Source organism: Neoarius graeffei, chromosome 23, assembly GCF_027579695.1.
Source record: "Neoarius graeffei isolate fNeoGra1 chromosome 23, fNeoGra1.pri, whole genome shotgun sequence".
Lineage (NCBI taxonomy): Eukaryota > Metazoa > Chordata > Actinopteri > Siluriformes > Ariidae > Neoarius > Neoarius graeffei.
Genome location: NC_083591.1, coordinates 25715920 through 25737440, shown reverse-complemented (window position 1 = coordinate 25737440; position 21521 = coordinate 25715920). Strand labels below are relative to the sequence as shown.

Sequence of the window (21521 nt, the reverse complement as noted above, 5' to 3'; positions counted from 1 at the left end):
ATACAGTCTGGAGGATGAAACCTGCTTAACACACAACATGGAGGAAAAAGAGGGAGAAGACAAAGCAAGAGCAGAAGCAGCAGTAGCACCAGTGATCCCTTTCTCACCTCCCCCTTTCTCTGGTGGTTGTGAGCATCTATTTCTTGTCTGTGCTTCTGCCATCTACACGTCAAAGGCGGGCCAATCTATCTGTACGTTATCCTTTTTCTTATATTTGTCATTATCTTGTTCACGTTGCTTTAATCTATCTCTGAGTGCACTTAATTGCTTCAAACTAAAACTCCCCCCTTCAGGGAACCCACATCTCTCTACCCAAAATCTGAGCTGTGAACATAACTCTGAGCCGTAATTGGTGGTCATAAAAATAATATTGGGTGATCATGGTTGCGGAGCCAAACTTTTCTCCTGCTTGGACTCCTTCTGTCCCGTTTTATATTATGCCAATTCAATAATACCCTCATATTTATTGTCTGCTATCTGGAATGTGAAAGTTTATTCTCCGTACCGTGTCCCAGACACGTGTGGCCACATCAATACTGTATCTTCGTCAAAATACAGGCAATATTTCCACAATCCTTAGCTTAAAGCACAGCTGACCTTAGACATACATACACATACTGTGTGTGTGTGTGTGTGTGTGTGTGTGTGTGTGTGTGTGTGTGTGTGCATATATATATAATATATAGTGTGTGTGTGTATACAACCCCGATTCCAAAAAAGTTGGGACAAAGTACAAATTGTAAATAAAAACGGAATGCAATAATTTACAAATCTCAAAAACTGATATTGTATTCACATAGACTTTCACATGTCTTTCAAATGTCGAAAGTGAGACATTTTGAAATTTCATGCCAAATATTGGCTCATTTGAAATTTCATGACAGCAACACATCTCAAAAAAGTTGGGACAGGGGCAATAAGAGGCTGGAAAAGTTAAAGGTACAAAAAAGGAACAGCTGGAGGACCAAATTGCAACTCATTAGGTCAATTGGCAATAGGTCATTAATATGACTGGGTATAAAAAGAGCATCTTGGAGTGGCAGCGGCTCTCAGAAGTAAAGATGGATAGAGGATCACCAATCCCCCTAATTCTGCGCTGACAAATAGTGGAGCAATATCAGAAAGGAGTTCGACAGTGTAAAATTGCAAAGAGTTTGAACATATCGTCATCTACAGTGCATAATATCATAAAAAGATTCAGAGAATCTGGAAGAATCTCTTTGCGTAAGGGTCAAAGCCGGAAAACCATACTGGGTGCCCGTGATCTTCGGGCCCTTAGACGGCACTGCATCACATACAGGCATGCTTCTATATTGGAAATCACAAAATGGGCTCAGGAATATTTCCAGAGAACATTATCTGTGAGCACAATTCACCGTGCCATCCACCGTTGCCAGCTAAAACTCATTAGTTGAAAGAAGAAGCCATATCTAAACATGATCCAGAAGCGCAGACGTCTTCTCTGGGCCAAGGCTCATTGAAAATGGACTGTGGCAAAGTGGAAAACTGTTCTTTGATCAGACGAATCGAATTTTGAAGTTCTTTATGGAAATCAGGGACGCCGTGTCATTCGGACTAAAGAGGAGAAGGACGACCCAAGTTGTTATCAGTGCTCAGTTCAGAAGCCTGCATCTCTGATGGTATGGGGTTGCATTAGTGCGTGTGGCATGGGCAGCTTACACATCTGGAAAGACACCATCAATGCTGAAAGGTATATCCAGGTTCTAGAGCAACATATGCTCCCATCCAGACGACGTCTCTTTCAGGGAAGACCTTGCATTTTCCAACATGACAATGCCAAACCACATACTGCATCAATTACAGCATCATGGCTGAGTAGAAGAAGGGTCCGGGTACTGAACTGGCCAGCCTGCAGTCCAGATCTTTCACCCATAGAAAACATTTGGCGCATCATAAAACAGAAGATACGACAAAAAAGACCTAAGACAGTTGAGCAACTAGAATCCTATATTAGACAAGAATGGGTTAACATTCCTATCCCTAAACTTGAGCAACTTGTCTCCTCAGTCCCCAGACGTTTACAGACTATTGTAAAGAGAAAAGGGGATGTCTCACAGTGGTAAACATGGCCTTGTCCCAACTTTTTTGAGATGTGTTGTTGTCATGAAATTTAAAATCACCTAATTTTTCTCTTTAAATGATACATTTTCTCAGTTTAAACATTTGATATGTCATCTATGTTCTATTCTGAATAAAATATGGAATTCTGAAACTTCCACATCATTGCATTCCATTTTTATTTACAATTTATACTTTGTCCCAACTTTTTTGGAATCGGGGTTGTGTGTGTGTGTGTGTGTGTGTGTGTGTGTGTGTGTGTGTATGTGTATATATATATATATATATATATATATATATATATATATATATATATATATATATATATATACACACACAGTGTGTGCGCGCGTGTGTGTGTGTATATATATATATATATATATATATATATATATATATATATATATATATATATATATATATACACACACACACACACACAGTGTGTGTGCGCGCGTGTGTGTATATATATATGTATGTATGTATGTGTGTGTGTGTGTGTGTGTGTATACACACACACACACGTGCGCGTCACTATGCAATTCAACATTCCACACTACAATCTTTCACCATTCCAGATCAGCAGAGTAATAAATTAGTAATTTTAGTCAAAAATAACATGCAAGAATTTTTTCTCCCCCTCACCAAATTGTTCGGTTCCAGCAGCAGCGATGAACTTTCCCCTCTTTTTTTCCCCCTTTCTTTTTTCACCTCACTCAGCGTGTAGATTGTAAATGCAGATCGCCTCTAAAATGGGGAGGGGATCCCCCACCACACGTGGGATCCTGCCGACTACGCCAAAATTGTGGTGGAAAAAAGAAAAAACGCTCACTTGTTTGGATCCAAGCAGGGAAAAGTATCTTTGTTGTTGGTTTCCCAATGCAAAAGAAACTGTTCCAAGTGTGCATGCACACCTCCCCTTCCTCACGATGGCATTTTGTATCCTTGTGGAACTTTCTGTTACCATAACCCAATCTAAAACAAGAATTTATACTTCTACCATAAAAGGGATTGTCCTTTGTCAACAAATGTGTTCTCTTTGTGTATTTTTCCCAACATTTAATGGTTTTTCAAGAACAGGCACCATTATCGCTATCTTCTTCCTACATGCTACACACATACGCACACAGCACTGGGTTCATGAATGGGTCATGAATCCCTAACACACACACAGGGCTATACTAAAAATTCCATTACAAGCTGTAACTGCCAGTTAAGCAAGCCAAACAAACAAACTCATGAGACCCATGAGAGATATCAAAACTGGTAGGTGTGGCCAAATCATCTAATTAGTATATTCTTAAAAAGAAAGCATGTACTGGTGAGTTCAGAAACACTAAAAAAGCCTGGAAGACCACAGATATCAACTGTGGCTTCTTGTCTTGGTAGATGACAGAAGAATTATTTTCCTGGTGAAGTTTTCTTTACCTCTTCATGACAGTTGGCCAGATCAAGAACACACTCCAAGAGGCAGGCATATCCGAGTCAAATTCAACATCAAGAGGTGCTTTCACCAGAGTAAATACAAAGGATTTAACACAAGTAATGAACATTTTTAAGCCTCAAAAACAGGCCGGATTAGACATTGTCTGAAACTCCCAGACACACAAAAAAAGCCTGTACAATTCTGGAAGAACATCCTTTGGACAGATGAGACAAAGATCAACTTGTACAAGAATGATGAGAAGAGAACAACTCATGATCTGTAACCACCTGATCCTGCCATGGAACAGGTTCCCTTGTATTTATTGATGTGACTCCTCACAAAAGCAGCAGGGTGATTTCTGAAGTGTATATGGCTATATTATGTGCTCAGATTCAGCCAAATTCTTCAGAACTGATTGGACAGTGCTTCAAAGTACAGTTAAACAATGAGCTGAAGCATACTTTGAAAATGACATAAGACTTAAGGCAAAGGAGTGGAATGAAATGGCTGAATGACCTGAAATGGCCAAGTCAGTCACCAAACATGAATCCAACTGGGCATGCATTTCACTTAGTGAAGCTAAAACCAAAGGCAAAATCCCCCAAGAACAAGCAGGAAGTGAAGAAAGCTGCAGTAAAGGTCTGGCAGAGCATCTCCAGGGCAGCAACCCAGTGCCAGCATTTAAATTGAGTTTGTACAATTAAAGTATGTGATTTGAAGTGATATTCAGTAATTAATTTCAACTCCAATATACTGTGATAGATAGCTAAAATAACAAGTGTTGCCAGGCAAAACAAACCTCGGCCGGTAGCACTTATGATGAATATGAAGGAAAATATCATGAAAAAAATAGGTATCCTATGGGTACATGTGGCTAATGCTTATAAATAAGAATTGTTTTCTGATACCATGTCCATACAGTAAATATAGCATAGGCAGTAGCCACAAAAATGAAGCGTAATCCAAAAATGAACAATTTAAAAATCATATAAGTAAAGTATACCAAGTGTCTGTACTTTATATTATTCTACTCTTACCTCTTACAGTTTTTGAAACTGAGGCGGACATACACACGATGTCGCCATCCATGACCGAAACTCTTATTTCCCGGAAATAGCCCGGTGCTAGAGCTCAGTGGAACGCATTTTCCCTCTGTAATAAGCATAAACATGTCTGAAAGCGATTTCTTTAGTCCATTTCGAATGGTGAACTGAATTGTATACACTCACTGACCATTTTAATCGGAACATGTGTGCGCATGCGAAGTGTGCGAATGTTACACTCATTCTTACAGCACGATGACAAAGTGGCTAGCCCCTCTACAGTGGTGCTTGAAAGTTTGTGAACCCTTTAGAATTTTCTATATTTCTGCATAAATATGACCTAAAACATCACCAGATTTTCACACAAGTCCTAAAAGTAGATAAAGAGAACCCAGTTAAACAAATGAGGCAAAAATATTATACTTGGTCATTTATTTATTGAGGAAAATGATCCAATATTACATATCTGTAAGTGGCAAAAGTATGTGAACCTTTGCTTTCAGTATCTGGTGTGACCCCCTTGTGCAGCAATAACTGCAACTAAACATTTCCGGTAACTGTTGATCAGTCCTGCACACCGGATTGGAGGAATTTTAGCCCATTCCTCCATACAGAAGAGCTTCAACTCTGGGATGTTGGTGGGTTTCCTCACATGAACTGCTCACTGAAGGTCCTTCTAACAACATTTCAATTGGATTAAGGTCAGGACTTTAACTCGGCCATTCCAAAACATTAACTTTATTCTTCTTTAACCATTCTTTGGTAGAACTACTTGTGTGCTTAGGGTCATTGTCTTGCTGCATGACCCACCTTCTCTTGAGATTGAGTTCATGGACAGATGTCCTGACATTTTCCTTTAGAATTCGCTGGTATAATTCAGAATTCATTGTTCCATCAATGATGGCAAGCCGTCCTGGCCCAGATACAGCAAAACAGGCCCAAACCATTATACTACCACCACCATGTTTCACACATGGGATAAGGTTCTTATGCTGGAATGCAGTGTTTTCCTTTCTCCAAACATAACACTTTTCATTCAAACAAAAAAAGTTCTATTTTGGTCTCCTCTGTCCACAAAACATTTTTCCAATAGCCTTCTGGCTTGTCCATGTGATCTTTTGCAAACTGCAGAGAAGCAGCAACGTTCTTTTTGGAGAGCAGTGGCTTTCTCCTTGCAACCCTGCCATGCACACCATTGTTGTTCAGTGTTCTCCTGATGGTGGACTCATGAATATTGACATTAGCCAATGTGAGAGAGGCCTTCAGTTCCTTAGAAGTTACCCTGGGGTCCTTTGTGACCTCGCCGACTATTATGGCCCTTTTCCACTACCCTTTTTCAGCTCACTTCAGCTCGCTTCAGCTCACTTCAGCCCGACACGGCTCGCGTTTCGACTACCAAAAAACAGCACGACTCAGCTCGCTTCAACCCTGCTTAGCCCCTAAAACTCGCACCGTTTTGGAGTGGGGCTGAAGCGAGCCAAAGCGAGCCGAGTGAGGCTGGGGGCGTGAGCAGACACTCCCCTGTGCACTGATTGGTGAGGAGGAGTGTCCTCACATGCCCACACACGCCCCGTGAGCACGCTGGGATCTGTAAACACCGCAAACCCGGAAGAAGAATAATTACGAATTACGAGAATTATGAAGCCTTATGCGCCTCGCCTCATCTATACGCTCTTGCCAGTATCTGTTGGCGTTTTCGGTGACAACAAGCCACAGAACCAAGACCAGCAACACTAACGACTCCATGTCCATGTTTATTGTTTACTATTCGGGTCGTGAGACTACCGCTTAAAAGCTCACTGATGTCACTGTTTGCGCTGCTTAACGACATCACGTGACGTCCACCCACTTTCGCTAACTCCACCCAATGTGTCCACCCACTTCCAGCCAGCACGGTTCAGCGCGGTTGTAGTCGAAATGCAACTCCAACAGCCCCGCTCAGCTCAACTCAGCACAGCACGGCTCAGCCCGACTCAGCCGCGTTTGTAGTGGAAAAGCGGCATTAGATGCCTTGCTCTTGGAGTGATCTTTGTTGGTCGACCACTCCTGGGGAGGGTAACAAAGGTCTTGAATTTCCTCCATTTGTACACAATCTGTCTGACTGTGGATTGGTGGAGTCCAAACTCTTGAGAGATGGTTTTGTAACCTTTTCCAGCCTGATGAGCATCAACAACGCTTTTTCTGAGGTCCTCAGAAATCTCCTTTGTTCGTGCCATGATACACTTCCACAAACGTGTTGTGAAGATCAGATGTTGATAGATCCTTGTTTTTTAAATAAAACGGGGTGCCCACTCACACCTGATTGTCATCCCATTGATTGAAAACACCTGATTCTAATTTCATCTTCAAATTAACTGCTAATCCTAGAGGTTCACATACTTTTGCCACTCACAGATATGTAATATTAGAACATTTTCCTCAATAAATAAATGACCAAGTATAATATTTTTGTCTCATTTGTTTAACTGGGTTCTCTTTATCTACTTTTAGGACTTATGTGAAAATCTGATGATGGTTTAGGTCATATTTATGTAGAAATATAGAAAATTCTAAAGGATTCACAAACTTTCAAGCACCACTATATACGAGGCAGTAGCCATAACAAAAATTATTTTGACCTTTTTGGTGACCTTGACTGGATGACCCTCAAAATGTTGGAGGTTCCATTTGAGACCAATGACCATCTATAGTGAAAGTTTCATGAAGATTGATCCAGCCATTTTCCCATAATATCATTAACAATAAAACAAAGAAACCCACCCAAAAACAATACCTCACCCCGCTTACTCCGTAGCAGGTGAGGTAATAGTAGTGTCAATGGACCTGACTGCAGAGCCATGAGCAAGTCAGAGGTGAAAGTGGCAAAGAAAAACTCAGATATGAGAAAGAAACCATGAGAGAAGACAGACTTAAAAATGAACCATCATCTCCTTTGTGACATTGGATAGCACAGTTGGGTCATTACTTTTCCATAAGTGTATTAAGTCAAACACTACTGAATGTTTTTAAATAGTCCTCCATACAAACATTAGAGATCTTTTTAATTTCAGTCCAGAGGGCAGAAGGTGTATTGAAAGTTTCTACCAAAAACAATGACAGAAAAGTTCTTTCCCAAAACGTACATTCAACTGACTGCAGAGAAACTCATGAATTCAGTACTGCAAGTTTAATTAATAAATCACAATTAAGCAAATCCTGACAGCCAGACTCTTTACCAATTCCTTCTGTTTGATTTCAAAATAAGAGTATGCATACACAAATTATACTTACTTTATCACCCTGACAGAGTATTTGTCATTTAAGCAGTCAATAAACGCTTGTATTGTAAATGGTGAACATGTGAACTGTAATTAAATAAAATCACAACAGAAGGAGTCAGGGTCAGCAGACACTCATCAGGCAGCAGTAGTAACATAATCGCTCTTGCCTCAGAATATCAGACCTTGAAATATTAGATTGTACCAAGTTGATTTTAATTTCTTCCAATTTTATCTCCTGTTTCAGTAGGTTGGTACTGTTCTTGTAAGACAGGCCAGCATAGTGACTGGCTTACTTACCCGATTTTGATTGTATTAATCTTTGTAGTGTTCTGGTCCTCTAGAACTGAAGTCTAGCATTTTACCCTAAGTGCCTTCGTTGGCTAAAGTTGGTGTATTAAGATTTCAACACACTGTTCACACATCACAGCAAATCAGATTTTTCTTATAGAGAGGAACGTCAATAAAAACCCACTTGACATGGCTTTCACACATTGGCTGATGTAAAAACTCATGCATACAGCATCTAGTGCAAGGGAAGTTGGCTACCTACCAAAACAAATTTGACCAAGAATGTGGTTCATAAATGTGATTTGACTGATTGGGAATTTTGCTTTTCTTTCGGCTGAAATTGGACATTCAACAAATATTTGTTTTTGTTTTGTTAGTTTATGAATTGCCTGATTATTGCTGTAAACTCTGTCTCTTTTCCTTGTGTAGTTTAAAATTGTGTTTGTAGCAACAAGTGAACAGGTTTTAGGTTGCTGTGGGTTACTGAAACTTTACTTCAGTAGTAGGTGTTAAGCTGTGTGCTAGAGAGGACATCACAAGCAAACAGATTAAATTAAGCATTGTGAATTCTCACCCCTCCCACCAGCTTTTGTCAAGTAATATGTGTTTCATATTTCTCTCTTCAGGAGTCTATAAGGGCTTGCACCACACAAGAACAACCTCCATCAGTCCCATACCCACCTCAAACCATCATCAGTGCAATACCCCTACCTCCAATCCCAACAATGGAACTTCCTCAGTTAATCACCATGTTGGCTCAGTCAGCCCTGCCCCTGCACAGGTGCTATTAGCTGGGGCAATGAGAGTGGGTGTGCCATCACCAGGTGCAGCATTAAGTGTGCGGCGTCTGCAGCGTCAGCTCACGGTTCCAACTTCTGCCCTTAAACTTGCTGCCAGTGCCAACAGGCAGCTCCCTAAAGTTACAACTGGCTCCACCACCCTTGACATGGGCACCAGGTCAATCAAGCTTTATGTTTGAAACCTTTATCACCATACACATTTAATTCTTTGCAAATTGTTTTCTTTTCAAATAACTTTCTGGTGGCACAGTGGGTAGCACTGCCACCTCACAGGGTCTCTGATTTGATCCTGAGCTGAGATCACTCTCTGATAGGATGTACACCTGTTTTCTATGCATCTGCATGGCCTTCCTCTGGGTTCTCCAGTTTCCTACATCACCCAAAAACATACAGGTAAGGTGAATTGGCTACTCTAAGTTACCCGTAGGTGCGAGTTAGTGTGTGCATGGTGTGTAAGTATTCCTGCCATGTGCCCATTGTTCCCAGGAGAGACTCCAGACCATATCCCTGACCATGGGCACTAAATCTATGATAAAGCAGTTACAAAATATGAATGAATAATTTGAAGAACCCGGTCATGAATTCGAATTTAAAATTCTAGTCCAAAATTGAGGAAACTTTTTGGCTTCCCTGATCTAACACTTAAATCAATGATTAGCAGTGATGTTCGCAAATAAATTAACTATAAATCTATGAAAATTACTGCAAAATATGAAAACTTTATTTAACAAGATGAAAAACCTTTGAATAGCCACAAGATACCTTTACTGCCACTGTAAAAGTACAATGAGATGCCATGTAGCATGAGCCTGCAGAAGCCAAAAGTATTAAAAATAAATCAATAAAAAACACTTTTTTCGCATATCTCAGTCTATAAGATAACATACACTGACTTATCAAAAAAAAAAGTCACCATTTGGATTTAAATAAGCAAATACTTAAGAGCTTTTGTTTGTATAATTGCTGCAGTGATTAATGTGTTTTGGTACGGTGAAACTCTAGAGACTGGTTTGTAAAAATCCCAGGAGATCAGCAGTATCTGAAACTTAAACCAGCAACCCTGTCACAGTTAGTCACAGACCACACTTTTTCTCCATTCTGATGTTTGATGTGAATATTAACTGAAGCTATTGACCTGCATTTGCATGATTTTATGCATTCTGCTGCTGCACAATGATTGGCTGATTTACGTAACTGCATGAATGGGCAAGTGTTCCTAATAAAGTAGATGATGAATGTATGATTGAGCACATTGCTCGTCAAAAGTTTGGACACACCTACTCATTCATAGTTGTTTCTGTATTTTGACTATTTTCTACATTGTAGAACAATACTGAAAACAGTCAAAACTGTGAAATATCATATGGAACATATATGGAATTATGTGGTTAATAAAAAGAAAATGTTTCATATTTTAGATTCTTCAAAGTAGCCACCATTTACCTTAACAGCTTTGCACACATTACATTATCTTAACCAACTTCATAAGGTAGTCATCTGAAATGTTTTTCAGTCAACAGGTGTGCCTTGTCAAATGTTAATTAATGGAATTTCTTGCCTTCTTAATGCATTTGAGACCATTAAACAGTAACTAGTAAACTCAACTAATTAAATGACGGTCCATCATTACTTTAAGATATGAAGTGTCTTAATAAAAATAAAACCTTTGAGGTGTCCAAACTTTTGATTGGTACTACATTGTACTATTGACTAAAAAAATAGAATACATTTTTCTTGATGTCATTTTATAATTCAAAGTGATGCATAATGAAGTCATTTAATTTAAATATTCTGAATATTTATTTGGATAGATACCCCCAGGGGAGCCTGAGAGGGGGAGAGAATGAGAACCCCAATCTGATGGACCAAATGGCAATGACCAATGGCAATGGAATAACGACTACGACCGCAACATGCAGATGCGGGAAAATCTGCAAGAATAATTGAGGCCTCAAGATCCACCAGGCCAGGATGAAGTGTGTGGAGGAAGGTCAGGTACCACAGCACACAGATGCCACATCTGATGAGACGCAGGAGGAGCCAGGCCAGGAAGAACCTCACAGAGCCCAGAGCCTCCGTGTGGCACAACCACTCCTCTTAAGTCTTTCCCAGGGCAAGGTTCATATCAAGTGGCCACAGGCCTGCAAGACAACAGTCTGGGAGCAGTTTGATGAGGACGTCAATAAGGTCCTGGAAGCATCGGTGAAGGGAGATGTGGATCGAAGGTTGCAAGTGATGACGACTATCATCACCAGTCTCGCTCAGGAGAGGTTCGGTGCAGAGGAGAAGAGACTAGCTCAGACAACCTACACCAGGAACCAAAGAGCAGCTAAGATCCACAAGATCCAGCAGGAGCTGAAGTCCCTTAAGAGGCAGCACAAAGAGGCCAATGAGGAGCAGCGCCCTCTTCTGGCAGAGTTGCAGGTCATCTTGAGGAAGAGGCTGATGACTCTGCGCAGAGCAGAATGGCACTGAAGGCGCTGAAAAGAGAGGGCCAGGAAGCGTGCTTCATTCATCGCGAATCCTTTTGGCTTCATGAAAATGCTCCTGGGGCAGAAGCGTGGTGGCAACCTGGTCTGCTTGAAGGAGGAGTTAGATGAGCATATGCGGAACACCTACAGTGACCCTAACAGGCAGATGGAGCTGGGCCAGTGTGACATCCTTGCAGACCCTCCACCACCCACCAAAAACTTTGACATCAGGGAACCACTGCTGAAGGAAGTCCAGGAGGCAGTGAGGAAAGCAAGATCTAGCTCAGCCACTGGTCCAAGTGGAGTCCCATACAAGGTCTACAAGTACTGCCCTTTGCTACTTAAGCAACTCTGGAAGATCCTGAGAGTCATCTGGAGGAGAGGGAAGGTGGCGCAGCAGTGGAGATTTGTGGAAGGGGTCTGGATCCCTAAGGAGGAGGATTCAAGGGTAGTTGACCAGTTCAGGTTGATTTCACTGCTGAGCGTGGAAGGGAAAAGCTTCTTCAGTATAGTACCAAAGCGGTTGTTGGACTTTCTCTGCAATAACAACTACATAGACATGTTGGTGCAAAAGGGAGGGGTCGCCGGAGTACCGGGGTGTCTAGAACACACTGGAGTGGTGACTCAACTCATCTGGGAAGTTCGCGAGAACAAGAGAGACCTCACTGTGTTGTGGCTAGATCTAGCCAGTGCGTATGGCTCCATCCCCCACAAACTGGTCCAGACCACCATGTCCAAACATCATGTGCCACACCATGTTACAGATTTGATCCTGGACTATTATGACCAGTTCAGGTTAAAAGCCTCAGCAGGTGCAATAATGTCTGAGTGGCACAAACTGGAGGTTGGAATAATTACAGGCTGTACCATCTCAGTAGCCTTGTTTGCCTTGGCAATGAACATGATTGTGAAGTCAGCTGAGCCAGAGTGTCAAGGCCCCAGGACCCAGTCAGGGAGCTGACAGCCACCAATCAGGGCTTTCATGGATGACCTGACAGTCACCACAGAGTCTGTGCCAGGATGCAGATGGATCCTCCAAGGGCTAGAGAAGCTAATCAAGTGGGCTTGGATGAGCTTCAAACCAGCCAAGTTCAGATCACTAGTGGTGAAGAAGGGAAAGATCACCGAAAGGTTCCGATTCAAGATCGAGGGGACATTAATACCAACAATCGCAGAGAAGCCTGTGAAGAGTTTGGGCAAGGTGTTCGACAGCAGTCTCAAGGACTCCACATCTGTTCAGTCAACCTGCCATGAACTGGACAGCTGGCTAAGATCTATTGACCAATCTGGACTACCAGGCAAGTTTAAAGCTTGGATATACCAGCATGGTATCTTGCCAAGGATACTCTGGCCACTCCTTGTCTACGAGGTCCCCATATCCACTGTGGAGACCTTGGAGAGGAAGGTTAGTACCTGTCTCCGGAGATGGTTGGGATTGCCCAGAAGTCTCAGCAACATCACCCTCTATGGTAACACCACAAAGCTCTGGTTGCCCCTGAAGTCCTTGGAAGAGAAGTTCAAGGTTACACAGGCAAGGGAGGTGCTGATGTACAGGGACTCAAGAGACCCAAAGGTGGCCCAGGCAGGAGTGGTGGTGAGGACTGGGAGGAAGTGGAGTGCCCAGGTTGTGGTGCTGGATGCCGGTTGCGCCGTAAAAATCTAGTGGGTGTGGTGGCGCATGGCAGAGTGGGCTTGGGATTGTTCCCAACACCTCGGCACAAGGAGGGCAAGGGGAAGGAGAGGCAGAGGCAGATTCAGGAGGAAGTGAGGGCTGCAGTGGAGGAAGGAAGATCAAGCAGAGCTTCTGCCTTAAGGCAACAGGGGGCATGGATGTGGTGGGAGCAAGCCATGGACCGGAAAGTCACCTGGTCGGACCTCTGGCATGCTGAGCCACACCACATCACCTTCCTGATTCGGGCAGTGTATGATGTCCTGCCTAGCCTGGCAAACCTCTTCACCTGGGGTAAGGTGGAGACCCTGAACTGCTCACTGTGCTCAGGAAAAGGAACATTGGAACACATCCTGAGCTCCTGCACGACAGCACTCGGCCAGGGTCGATACACCTGGCACCATAACCAGGTGCTGAAACTCATTGCAGAAGCCATCAGCAAGGGGATCAGCAGCTGCAGCCAGGTGCGCAACATAACACAAGCGGTTGCATTTGTCAAGGCAGGAAAGCAGCCGAGGGCTGGACACAAGAGGGCGGCAGCAGAGATCCTGGCTACAGCCCAGGACTGGCAGTTGTCAGTGGACCTGGAGAAACAGCTGAGATTTCCGCAGCACACTGTTGGCTCCACCCTGAGACCAGATATCCTTCTGGTCTCAGACAGCACCAAGAACATCATTATCATGGAGCTGACAGTGCCATGGGAGGACCACCTGGGGGAGGCCCATGAAAGGAAGAAGACCAAATATGAACATCGGGTGGCAGACGTTCGAGAGCAGGGCTGGAAGGCAAGGTGTATGCCCATTGAAGTAGGTTGCAGAGGATTTGTGGGCTTCTCACTCCACAAAGCACTCAGTGTACTGGGCGTCACAGGAGGAGCAAGGAGCAGAGCCATCAAGAACATCCCCGAAGCAGCTGAGAAAGCCTCGAGATGGCTCTGGATAAAGAGAGGGTCCATGGGGACAAGTGAATGCCACCTGAACACAGACCGTGGCCTGATCAACCATGGTGGGGTCGCCTGGGTGAGGGTGTCTGATGTTGAAAGACCCAAAACACCCGAGGACCCCAGGTTACATCACTGATTATGTGTTCAGGTGTACCAGTAGGTGTACTTAAGAACTGAAAAATATATGTTTTGGAAAGTATTCATTCCACCTTTTGGCTGGGCATGATTTTTGCCATGGGTTGATCATCTGGCTGAAATTCTCATTAACACAATATCTCAAGAACGAATAATATACATCACTGTAGCCAGCAGATGAACTGATTAGATTTTGGAATTTACCTATAGCAAGGTCCAATGTCTGAAGGTCTTTTTCAGTAGTTTCCTTCCTGTTTGAAATATGTTTTAAGGGTATTTCTGGCATACAAATTTGTATTAAGAATGTCAAGACTTGGTGTGGGTAACAACAATGGCATGGTTGGGAATGAGTTCTCCTTGCTTTTTTGACCATTCTAAAAATTACTTTCCTCTATGAATTATGGAACTTTGACCTAATTTGCATGAAAATCTGCTTTTTTTTTTTTTTTGAAGCTTGAATTTGAGATTTGTATTTAGAATTCCAATTTTTCATCAAACCCATAATCTGTCATTTCAGAATGTTTTAAAAATCAGATAATATCCCAACTAGAGTTACTTCACAAAGAATGGAGTTAAAGCAAGACGGCCTTTCGGTTTCATAAAATCGGTGAAATTTAGTTCCCTCTGAAATTTGGTCATTGTAATACATGTTTATTTCTGCAATATCTCAAAATATCAGGCCATTCTGTGGCTGGGAAGTTATTTAATTTGAAGGGATTCCCTAGCAAATGTGCATGAAATCGCTTACTTCGCGCAGTCAAGCAGACAGAGGAAGTCCTTGTGCACATGCACTGACAGTTACATCATTCTGTTGCTAAATGAATCACACCGAGGTGCTTGCTGACCGCCAATATTTATTCGTTTGGTCCTGCATTTACTTTCCTTCGCAACATAATGTGTTTTCACTTTCTGTTACTGTAGTCAGTCTTTCACATTTCATTCACACACTCGCTTCCTCAATTTTTCTCTCCTGTTTCAAATTTGTATCCCACAATGCCTTGTGCGAACAGGGAAAGCCCACCACGTGATGCATGACACAGTATCTTGAATTGGGTCATGTTGACGCAGAAAAAAATAGAGAATTTAGGACCATATTGCCCTAAATTCATTAATTGTTCTGTTAAAAAAAAAACACTAATAAAATTGGAAGTCTGATTCGAATTCAGTAGCTTTCGGTCCACAAAACAAAAATAATTGGGTGTCAGGGAAAATTCTTTTTATGACCCACACTTGAAAAATCTGAATGGCAGTTTAGCTTTAAAACTAAGAAAAGCATTTGTTAAAAATATACATTTATTAAATACATAGAGAAAAAAATTAATGTGGCATTATGTAATACATTAAGGTTGGACCCTAATACTTGACTATTTGTTTGTTGGTTGGGCATTCAGTTTTCAATTTTGAGTTTTGGATATCTGTGGGATTTTTTTGTTTGATTGTTTTGGCGGATTTTTGCTATTTCAATTCACTTTTATTTCTGTAACACTTTTGACAATTATTATCGCAAAAGAAATGATTATACAAGCAACAATACTGTAGACTGTATCAATTGGATACTGTAGACAAATCTCTGGCTGGTCCTTTCCAAGTTAAACTCAACACACACTTAACAACTCGAGTGCAAACTACCAAAGCTCCAGAGCCCAAAAATGGGTATTCGGGGGAGCCCTAAAATGCATATGCAAAGTTTTGCCAGCTTTCAAGCTCCAAACAAAGCTTACTGTGCACTATGCTATATTTATTTTTAAATTATTCAGTTGATAGATTGTTTTTCTTGATGTAGACTAATCTTGGATAGACTAAACTTGAATAGTTTTCCTTGTGCAAATTATATTTGACAGTTTACTGCAAAACATACCACCATCCATCCATTATCTGTAGCCGCGTATCCTGTACAGGGTCGCAGGCAAGCTGGAGCCTATCCCAGCTGACTATGGGCGAGAGGCGAAGTACACCCTGGACAAGTCACCAGGTCATTGCAGGGCCGACACATCGAGACAAAACCATTCACACTCACATTCACACCTATGGTCAATTTAGAGCCACCAATTAGCCTAACCTGCATGTCTTTGGACTATGGCGGAAACCGGAGCACCGGAGGAAACCCATGCAGACACGGGGAGAACATGCAAACTTCACACAGAAAGGCCCTCATCAGCCACTGGGTTCGAACCCAGGACTTTCTTGCCATGAGGCAACAGTGCTAACCACTACACCACCGTGCCGCCAAAACATGATACCATTTGCTAAAAAATTAAAAGTAATTTGCTTTAAAAAAAAAAATCACCCTCAGATTATTAACATTATATTCATTAATATGATTCAGTGATATTGTGTGCATCATTTTTTTTTTTCAGGGAAAATCATGATCAAGAGAAGCCAACATTGAACAGTATAACAGAAAACACTGTAGCAATGGAGGTTACGTAGCACTGCCTCCTTCTTTTATTGCCCAACAATTTAGGGCATTTAATGTAGGTGCTGTGCATCAGTGACATTGTGTGTCCATGGCAGCTGTTGGGACTAAACTGCAGTGTTTGCTTTTTTTTTTGTTTGTTTTGTCTATGGTATGTTTTGTAAATTATGAAATAAGCATACCGTATATTCTCTGTACAGTAATACATATTTGTAATATTGCTCTTTGTATATAAAACCCTTACTTGAATACGGAAATTGTTCAGTTATATTTTGCACTTAACGAGTGAAGTTCAAAAAACTAACTGCGACTTCATTGGCGTGAATGGTGGTGTGTATGTTCGTGTGTTGTGAGATCAGATGCATGGTGTAAACCTGCGGTTTCATTTATTTATTGTTGGTGTTTACAGGAATTTTTAGTTTGTATTTTTTATACTATACTGTGTAACCTTGGGGTTCTATGTGGGTGTCTGTGTGTATAACCATATCGTTTGTGTGCCAGTTTTCTTATGAAAAGATGCAGTTTTTTCCCCTTTGTACTACAATCCCTCTCATGGTCATTTGCGTCAGTTTGTGTGCGCGACATTTGTACACAGACACAAACTTTGCAGTTGCAGTCAGAAGTTTACATACACAGACATGAATCATGACAAGATTGGGCTTTCAATATTCAACCGTTCTTTTTCTGGCATAGAATATACAAAATACATCTTTTTAAAAAAACTGAATTTGGTGCACATCTTTATTTTTATGTTTTGATCAACACATTTTTTGATCCTGTATGTATATACATATTCCCAGTTAGATTATTAATTCAGTGGTGCTCAATGCTCCAAAATGACTTAACTTGCCAAGGCTTATTAACTTCCTGTTAGTGGTCATGATTGACAACAGAAAACGGTAAATTCTCTCTGACAACAGAAAACGTGTTTGTAAAAAAAGGCAACACACAATACAATGGAAAAATCCAAGGAGCTCAGTACAGATCTGAGAAAGAGGATCATAGATTTTCACAACGCAGGAATGTCTCTTGGACCCTAAAGGCTGCAGATTCAAAGGATCACCAGTTCAAACAATTGAAAGTACAAGTTATTGGGAAGTGTTTGCCAAGGCACTTTGCTGGAAGAAGACCCAAACCTTTGCTCTCAATGGAGAGGAAATTCGTTCAAATGGTCAGGAGCAATCCAGGAACCCTCAAGTCTCAGGCCTGCCATGAACTGGAAACTGCTAGAAAACTCCCTATAGTCAAGCAAGTTTTACATCGCCATGGACTGAGAGGCTGTCTCATCTCTCATCTCATCTCATTATCTCTAGCCCCCTTTCGCCCGTAGTCAGCTGGGATAGGCTCCAGCTTGCCTGCGACCCTGTAGAACAGGATAAAGCGGATAGAGAGTGAGAGGCTGTCATCCAAGAAAACTGACACCTTCAAACTTGACTAGTTAGCAGCTGACCGCATGGACAAAAAGTTTTCTGGACAAAAGTTTTATGGTCAGATAAGACAAAGATTGAGTTATTTGTTCACAGTCACCAGAGCCACAGAGGAACACTGTACCAACTTAAGCATGATGGTGGTAGCATCATGGCTGTTTTGCTGCCAATAGAACTGATGCATTGCAAACGCGAATGGAATAATGAAGAACTTCAGAATTCTTCAGCATAGCCTCAGACCATCAGTGAGATGGTTGAAACTTGGACACAATTGGGTGTTCCAACAGGAAAGTGAATGGATAAAGCAGAAATGGCATTCCCAATGTCCTGACCTCAAACACTCCTGAAAATATGTGAACTGTGCTTAAAAGTGAGGACCTTGCCAGGAAACACAAATTTAATTATTTGGCAATTCTGTGAAGAAGAGTGTTCAAATACTTAACCGGAATTCTGCCAGAAGCTTGTTCATGGCTACCAAAGCAGTCTGCTCAAAGTGAAATTTCCTGAGGGCTATTTAATGTTAGGTATGCTGTATGTATATTTTTAACCCTGTATATACAACTTTGACTTCTTTTGAGTTCAGAAAATCCAAAATAAAAGTTATTCACTAAAATCTTTTCTTTTTCTATTAAAAAGTACAATTTCTATTTTTAAAAAAAATCTTAGAAAAAGAATGGTTCAATATTGCCATGTTCTGTTCTATTTTTGTAAACTTCTGACTGCAGCTAATACATAATTTACATGTTTAACGCAGTACCAGTCAAAAGTTTGGATACACACCAATTTATTTTTTTAATTAATTAAAAGACACAATGACAAAGATGGACTGTTGTTTCTCTTTACTTAGTTGAGCGGTTCTTGATGTAATATGGATTACTACAGGTGATGAATCGGGCTATTTACTGTATTTTTATTATTTACTGTTTGATGGTCTGAAACACATTAAAAAGGCAGGAAATGCCACTTATCAACTTTTGACAAGACATTCCTGTTAATTGCAAAGTATTCCAGGTGACTAACTCATGAAGCTGGTTAAGATAATGCCAATAGTGTGTAAAGCTGTCATCAAGGTAAACATTGAAGAATCTAAAATATGAAACATTTTTTTTTTGGGGGGGGTTAACCCTTTTTTTAACACCTAATTCTATGTGTGTCATTTCATAGACTTACTTTCAGTCTTACAGCATAGAAATTGGTCAAAATGCAGAAAGAACCTATGAACGAAAAGGTGTGTCCATAATTTTCTAGTTTTTCTATATATTCTATATATTTTCTAGTTTTCATATGTAACACATACATACTTATATAATTACACACACCAAACACGTACGCAGTGTGTCAAAATGTCTGAATAGAAAATACAACCCTGATTACAAAAAAGTTGGGACAAAGTACAAATTGTAAATAAAAACGGAATGCAATAATTTACAAATCTCAAAAACTGATATTGTATTCAAAATAGAACATAGACAACATATCAAATGTCGAAAGTGAGACATTTTGAAATTTCATGCCAAATATTGGCTCATTTGAAATTTCATGACAGCAACACATCTCAAAAAAGTTGGGACAGGGGCAATAAGAGGCTGGAAAAGTTAAAGGTACAAAAAAGGAACAGTTGGAGGACCAAATTGCAACTCATTAGGTCAATTGGCAATAGGTCATTAACATGACTGGGTATAAAAAGAGCATCTTGGAGTGGCAGCGGCTCTCAGAAGTAAAGATGGAAAGAGGATCACCAATCCCCCTAATTCTGCGCCGACAAATAGTGGAGCAATATCAGAAAGGAGTTCGACAGTGTAAAATTGCAAAGAGTTTGAACATATCATCATCTACGGTGCATAATATCATCAAAAGATTCAGAGAATCTGGAAGAATCTCTGTGTGTAAGGGTCAAGGCCGGAAAACCATACTGGGTGCCCATGATCTTCAGGCCCTTAGACGGAACTGCATCACATACAGGCATGCTTCTGTATTGGAAATCACAAAATGGGTTCAGGAATATTTCCAGAGAACATTATCTGTGACCACAATTCACCGTGCCATCCGCCGTTGCCAGTTAAAACTCTATAGTTCAAAGAAGAAGCTGTATCTAAATATGATCCAGAAGCACAGACGTCTTCTCTGGGCCAAGGCTCATTTAAAATGGACTGTGGCAAAGTGGAAAACTGTTCTGTGGTCAGACGAATCAAAATTTGAAGTTCTTTATGGAAATCAGGGACGCCATGTCATTCGGACTAAAGAAGAGAAGGACGACCCAAGTTGTTAGCGCTCAGTTCAGAAGCCTGCATCTCTGATGGTATGGGGTTGCATTAGTATGTGTGGCATGGGCAGCTTACGCATCTGGAAAGACACCATCAATGCTGAAAGGTATATCCAGGTTCTAGAGCAACATGTGCTTCCATCCAGACCACGTCTCTTTCAGGGAAGACCTTGCATTTTCCAACATGACAATGCCAAACCACATACTGCATCAATTACAGCATCATGGCTGCGTAGAAGAAGGGTCCGGGTACTGAACTGGCCAGCCTGCAGTCCAGATCTTTCACCCATAGAAAACATTTGGCGCATCATAAAACGGAAGATACGACAAAAAAGACCTAAGACAGTTGAGCAACTAGAATCCTACATCAGAGAAGAATGGGTTAACATTCCTATCCCTAAACTTGAGCAACTTGTCTCCTCAGTCCCCAGACATTTACAGACTGTTGTAAAGAGAAAAGGGGATGTCTCACAGTGGTAAACATGGCCTTGTCCCAACTTTTTTGAGATGTGCTGTTGTCATGAAATTTAAAATCACCTAATTTTTCTCTTTAAATGATACATTTTCTCAGTTTAAACATTTGATATGTCATCTATGTTCTATTCTGAATAAAATATGGAATTTTGAAACTTCCACATCATTGCATTCCATTTTTATTTACAATTTGTACTTTGTCCCAACTTTTTTGGAATTGGGGTTGTAGAACTTTTTATATTTCTACTTAAATATGACTTAAATATCAGATTTCTACACAAGTCTGAGAAGTTGATAAGAACCTAATTAACCAAAAATAATATCCTTGGTCATGCGTTTATTTTGGAAAATGATCTATTACATATATGTGAGTGACAAAAGTATTGCTCAGCAATAACTGCAACTAAATATTTCTTGTAATTGTTGTTGCACATCAGCTTGTTAGAATTTTATTCCATTCATCCATTCAGAAGAACTTCAACTCTGGAATGTTGGTGGGTTTCCTAACAGGAACTATTCATACATTTCTAGTGGATTAAAGTCAGGACGGGGCAGCACGGTGGTGTAGTGGTTAGCGCTGTCACCTCACAGCAAGAAGGCCCGGGTTCGAGCCCCGTGGCCGGCGAGGGCCTTTCTGTGCGGAGTTTGCATGTTCTCCCCGTGGCCGCGTGGGTTTCCTCTGGGTGCTCCGGTTTCCCCCACAGTCCAAAGACATGCAGGTTAGGTTAACTGGTGACTCTAAATTGACCGTAGGTGTGAATGTGAGTGTGAATGGTTGTCTGTGTCAGCCCTGTGATGACCTGGCGACTTGTCCAGGGTGTACCCCG

At 41.2% G+C, this 21521-nt stretch overlaps 1 protein-coding gene across 2 annotated transcripts in view; it reads left to right on the top strand.

The window, feature by feature from the left end:
* epc1b (enhancer of polycomb homolog 1 (Drosophila) b) overlaps window positions 1-18542 on the top strand; it is a 245457-nt gene extending 226915 nt beyond the window's left edge. Inside the window, exons 13-14 of one of the 2 annotated variants that reach the window (XM_060905977.1) lie at window positions 8723-9053; window positions 16472-18542. In XM_060905977.1, the coding sequence (XP_060761960.1) occupies window positions 8723-9053; window positions 16472-16544 (404 nt within the window). In that variant the 3' untranslated portion in view covers window positions 16545-18542. Of the gene's footprint in view, window positions 1-8722; window positions 10511-16471 lie in introns of those variants that run through there. The other variant, XM_060905976.1, reaches the window with a different exon arrangement.
* Window positions 18543-21521: the final 2979 nt, after the last annotated feature.